The 4,985-nt window shown below is 36.7% G+C and overlaps 1 protein-coding gene across 3 annotated transcripts; it reads right to left on the bottom strand.

The window, feature by feature from the left end:
• Window positions 1-238: 238 nt before the first annotated feature.
• On the bottom strand, window positions 239-3,778 carry LOC131053548 (putative pentatricopeptide repeat-containing protein At3g16890, mitochondrial). Of its 3 annotated transcripts, none has more exons than XM_057988170.2 (3): window positions 3,667-3,778; window positions 3,449-3,515; window positions 239-3,333 (listed from the first exon to the last, which is right to left on the bottom strand). In XM_057988170.2, exon 3 carries the CDS (start codon window positions 3,295-3,297, stop codon window positions 835-837), a length of 2,463 nt encoding a protein of 820 aa, XP_057844153.1. In that variant the 5' UTR covers window positions 3,298-3,333; window positions 3,449-3,515; window positions 3,667-3,778; the 3' UTR covers window positions 239-834. The 3 variants fall into 3 exon arrangements, with proteins under 3 accessions (XP_057844153.1, XP_057844152.1, XP_057844154.1); XM_057988169.2 differs by having other exon boundaries at window positions 239-3,320; XM_057988171.2 differs by lacking the exons at window positions 3,449-3,515; window positions 3,667-3,778 and having other exon boundaries at window positions 239-2,818; window positions 3,093-3,228.
• Window positions 3,779-4,985: the final 1,207 nt, after the last annotated feature.

The following is a 4,985-nucleotide window of genomic DNA, read 5'->3' as shown; positions in this document are numbered from 1 at the left end:
GTTGGAACTTATATATTTTGCTATAAAGCAATAAAAAATAACCGAGACCCGACTAACCACGTCCATAGGTTCTTACTTGGAGATCATGAGAAAGACATATTAGGCTGTGAAGTATCATATTTCATGACAGTGGAAATCATGCTAGACCTCCAAAGCATCCACAGCTTAATTCAAACGATGCATGATTGCATTCTCAGTGGGTCCAATAATGCCCAAAATTTAGCAAATAAGAAAAGACTAGTATAACCCCTTTAATCTGATTTTGATTAATTATAGCAACATCACTGGGAACTTGCTAAGCAATCCAAAGAAACTATGGCTGGTCATGAAAAAAAATAGTAAACCAATTGAGCCAGCCTTGCTGAAAGCATTTGTTGTCAAGAAAGTCCAATTATTTCAAAGGTTGTCAAAGGAAACTGGTTGCTGGTGCTGTAGCTCTTTTTGTTTTTGAATCCCAAAAAGGGTCAACCAAAAACAATTATTTGTACAGATTATTTCCAGAAAGAGTACCAAATACTAGGAACAGTCATTACTTTCCCAAGATGCGGTGGATTGATCCAACTGCATAAGTTACTGCATCTCCTGCTGCAATTTGAATTTTAGCAATGGATTATTCCCCTGTTTTTGATGCATAAAGTATGGACCATAATTTTCTTCATGATATGCTAGGAATTTTCCATAGAAAAATCCCACAGCAGCACCTCGTAGCTTGCATAGCAGATTCAAACTGTCAATGTCTTGAACAACACGAGTGCAAGCTCTGAAGGGAACAATGTGTGGGTTACTCAAGAACTTTTCCATCTCAAGCCATCCAAAAACAAGCATCCAAAATACTCAGCCATTGACGCCCTTAAACTTATTTGCAACTTTCATTGGTACAATTCCTTTGCAAAGAGCCTGCTCCTGAAGTTGGCGTGCCTCTTCTGAGAAACCATTAGAGGAAAGAGATTTTATAAGTAAAAAGTAAGTCATAGAATTAGGAGCACAACCATTCTCTTCCATTGCAAGCACTAATTGTTTAGCTTCATCTACTCTTCCTCCATCACATAGTACCTTAAGGAAAATGTTATATGTATATTGGTCAGCCTTTTCCCCACACTTCAACATATATTGGCAGAGATTTTGTGCACTATCTAGTCTCCCCATTTTACAGAGACCCAAAATCAGAGCATTAAAAGAATAAACATCTGGAGGAATCCTCTTTTCTTTCATCTGCTTGTAAAAAACAAAAGCCAGGCTAACTTCACCAGTTTTGCATAGGCCATGGATTAGACTATTATAAGTGACTGCATTAGGGCTTACACCCCACTGAATCATCTCATCAAAGCACTTGAGTGCTTCAAGTGTCAAATTATTTCTACATAGACCATCAACCATAGAAGCAAAAGTAAAAACATCGGGGTATAACCCATTTTGTAAAAGTAAATTCAAGTACTCACGAGCCTTGATGACATCACCTGACTTACTATATCCACTGATTAGAGTGTTAAATGTTACAAGATTAGGAATGTGACCCTTTTCCAACATTTCATTGAAAAGATTTGAAGCTCTATGCATCATTGCCAACTTGACAAAGCAATCAATCAATATATTGTACGTATATAAATCAGAAATAAGACAGCGGCCAAGCATCTGATTCAGTTGCCTTTCAGCATCTCCTACCTTACCTGCATTATAGAGGCCACAAATAAGCTTAGTGTAAACAGTAATTTCTGGTACTCGACCTCTTGTATGAAGTTCACCCAAAAGCTTAGATGCATAATCAAAATTTGATCCTCTGCAAAGACATGCCATAACAACATTCAATGTTGGAATATTAGGGAAGTAACCCTTTTTTCTCATCTTTTCGAGAAACTCACAAGCCTCTTCTGCCATGTCCATTTTGGAGAGGCAATACAAGACTGTACTGCAAACATTTTCATTTAAAATAGATTCTCTTTCCATCCATTTCTCTATAAACTCATATGCTACTGGGCCCTCGCTGTTTTTGAAAACACCATGAATTAATGATCTATAAGTTGCTTCAGTAGGAACACAATTCTTTTTCCTCATTTCCTCCAAAATTTGGACAGCCCTATCTGGTCTTCTCGTCTTGCAGAGTCCATCAATTATTGTCGTATATGTAAAAACATTAGGAAAGCAGGCCACACTCTCCATTTTCTTCAAAAGCCTGAAAGCTTCTTCCATAATACCAGTCTTGCATACTCCGTGTATCAGAAGATTGTATGTAAGTGTATCTGGGATGCAACGTGCAACAGACATTTGCTCAAACTTTAAATAGGCAAGATCAAGATATTTAGATTTCACAAGGGCTGCAATAACGAAATTATATATTCGTGTGGTTGGAATGAAACCCAAGTAATCCATTTGGCCAAATACTTCAGTAGCATACTTTCCAAGCCCTAATTTACCCCAACTCTCTATCAAGGCACAGAAACTATCCTCTGTGAGCCCACAACCTGCATTTTTAATTTCTATAAGAAACCCAGTGGACAAAACACATGGCCCTCTTTGAACAAGAATATGGGTCAAAAGCTTCAATACAGGCAAACTGTGATGCGGATATCTGTCTTGCCAATCAACCCAAATGAAGAATTTTAGAGCTTTCATAGGATCTTCTAAAGATTTCAGTACTCTGCATACATATTGAGGTGTCAAAATAACATCCAAGTCCTTGAATAACTCATTTAATTTGGCATACCAGTTTTCATTTTGGAGAAGGTCTCTCACTTGGTCACACTGTATAGTCGGGACTATTGGTGGGCTTTTCTTGAGTAAATTTTTATCTCTAGTTACAGAGCTGGCAGGTATCTTCTTTCTGTAATAATAATACCGAAATAGGAACTCGTCAATCCCTTTAGGATCAGTTTCTGATTTCTGCAACCCACCTCCCAAAGTACTATATTTTGAAAACTCACCTGGCAAATTCCCTGATTTTACAAACCCACTTGCCAAACCCCTCGATTTTATAAGACCACTTGAGAAAACCTCTATTTTCAAAAACCCGCCTTCAGAAATCCCTATCCCTTCACTCCCAACTCTAATTCTACTAACATGAAAATTCTTACCATAAGAGGGTCCAGAGGACTTACCTTGGCATGTGTAGTTTGAAGTAACATGCGTCACAGCTTGTCCAATAATGGAGGATGCATCTGCAGCATTGCTGATTGCTTCAATGGCATTTATGCCTACCGGATGAGGTTGGAATCTGCACCGTGGGTTTTTGTTGCGATGCAAAACTGTGAAATAGGGCTTACCGACAAGAAGAAAACTGTTACACACTTGCTTCCCGGCCATATATCAGTAATGGCATTAGCTATCTGCAAAATTCAACTACCAAGGTCAAGGTTCAGGGTCTGTGTTTTTTTCATTGGCTTTTGCCCTATCGTAGAGTCCGATTGATTATAGAATGACATACACATCTGAAGATCAAATATCACTACAATACCTCACGACGCTCTAGGTAATCCAATGCAGAAATTTTTCTTCACCTATGTGCCGCCACATACGTACTCCTGTAATTTGCCAATGTCAAGTTTTAGAGAATTTTTTTTGTTTAATTTTTTTTTTCATTCAGATATCAATTACGAATCATTTCGGTTCTGGTTTTTTGGCCTTTTACAATATAATATCGGAATAGTTTAGGGCATTTACAACAATAGGTACCATTTGGAAGATGTCAAAAGAAATTTGGGAAGAAAGGGTTCCCATCTTTTGTGCCTCCAAGGCACTTGAATCTGAAATACACTTCATTTTGAAATGTGATGCCTATAGAGACATTAGGAACAACTATGAAAATGTTTTGACTGCCGACTCTTGGTTTAGTCTTTTCAATGTGGGGTCCGTGGAGAAATTGGGGGAGCTCATCATAAAAAGATTCGAACTACAAAAGACGATGTTGGCAAAGTTAACTGTCACATAAGCTTTCAATGCTTAGCCTCGTGGACATTAAAAGTTGTTGTTGTTGTTCTTCTTCTTTGTTCTGGGACTTTGAATTTCGGGCTTACCTTTTTGTGGAGGGGTTACTTAAAATTTGTTAATGGTTATTTTGATGATACTTTTAAAATTCTTTAGGATAATTATGTGATTTTATTAATAAATATTGTTATAAATTCTGGTGTATGACAAAGTTGACTGGTTTTGAATGAGTCTAATAAAGATAAAGTCTTATGGGTGTAAGGCCTCCCGACTATAAGACATGGGGTTGAGATTGTGCCCTAGTCATCTTTGTTAGAACAAATACACCTAAATCATTGACTCTTAACTTAAAGAGGCATCAATATAAGCTCATGTTCTTAACTCGAGCTACAAAAACTATATGAGTTTGCCATAAGACCCTCTAATTTTTACTTTTTTTTTTTAGTTGTAGGTAATACTTAAAGAAATAGGTCAATTTTTTTTATGAAGTTGGTATTTCTATGAAAGTTTTACTAGAAATTAATGCTAGAAAATGCAAATGCATTCAAATGATGCTATGTGACAACAAACTCTTAAATTAGTGGGGGAAATGGTTAGTTTAGGTTTTTATTTAAAAGGAATCGATGTATATGGAAACACTTCCTACACTAATCTAAGGAGAGGAGATAGTGCAGTTTTTTAATCCTTTTAACAATTATAGAGAGAAGATACACAATATATACATAAATAAATTATACCATAACACAAATATACATGGGGAAAAGCCTTTTGGGAAAAACACCTCACAAACCAAAGCACAACTTGATGTATTAATTTGTAAACAATGAAAGTTACAATACACCTACAAAGTTACACTCTTTCAAGAGTTCATCACTTGCAATTTTGGAGCAATCTCGACAACATAATAATACCTACAAATCAACCTATTGAATATCACTCTTTAGGCACCTTATTTATAGAGAATACAAGCTTTTGGGAAGATTTTAGAGGAAGGAACGAGGCATAGGCATCCAAATACACATGACACACTTCCCCACACATGCAAAAGGACACTTGTACAAAATTCC

The sequence above is a fragment of the Cryptomeria japonica genome, chromosome 2, assembly GCF_030272615.1.
Source record: "Cryptomeria japonica chromosome 2, Sugi_1.0, whole genome shotgun sequence".
Classification (NCBI taxonomy): domain Eukaryota; kingdom Viridiplantae; phylum Streptophyta; class Pinopsida; order Cupressales; family Cupressaceae; genus Cryptomeria; species Cryptomeria japonica.
This window is presented reverse-complemented; position numbering and strand designations above follow the sequence as displayed.

Bases quoted from the DNA above. Each gene is read 5' to 3' on its own strand.
- LOC131053548 (XM_057988170.2), bottom strand. From the start codon at position 3,297: ATGGCCGGGAAGCAAGTGTGTAACAGTTTTCTTCTTGTCGGTAAGCCC.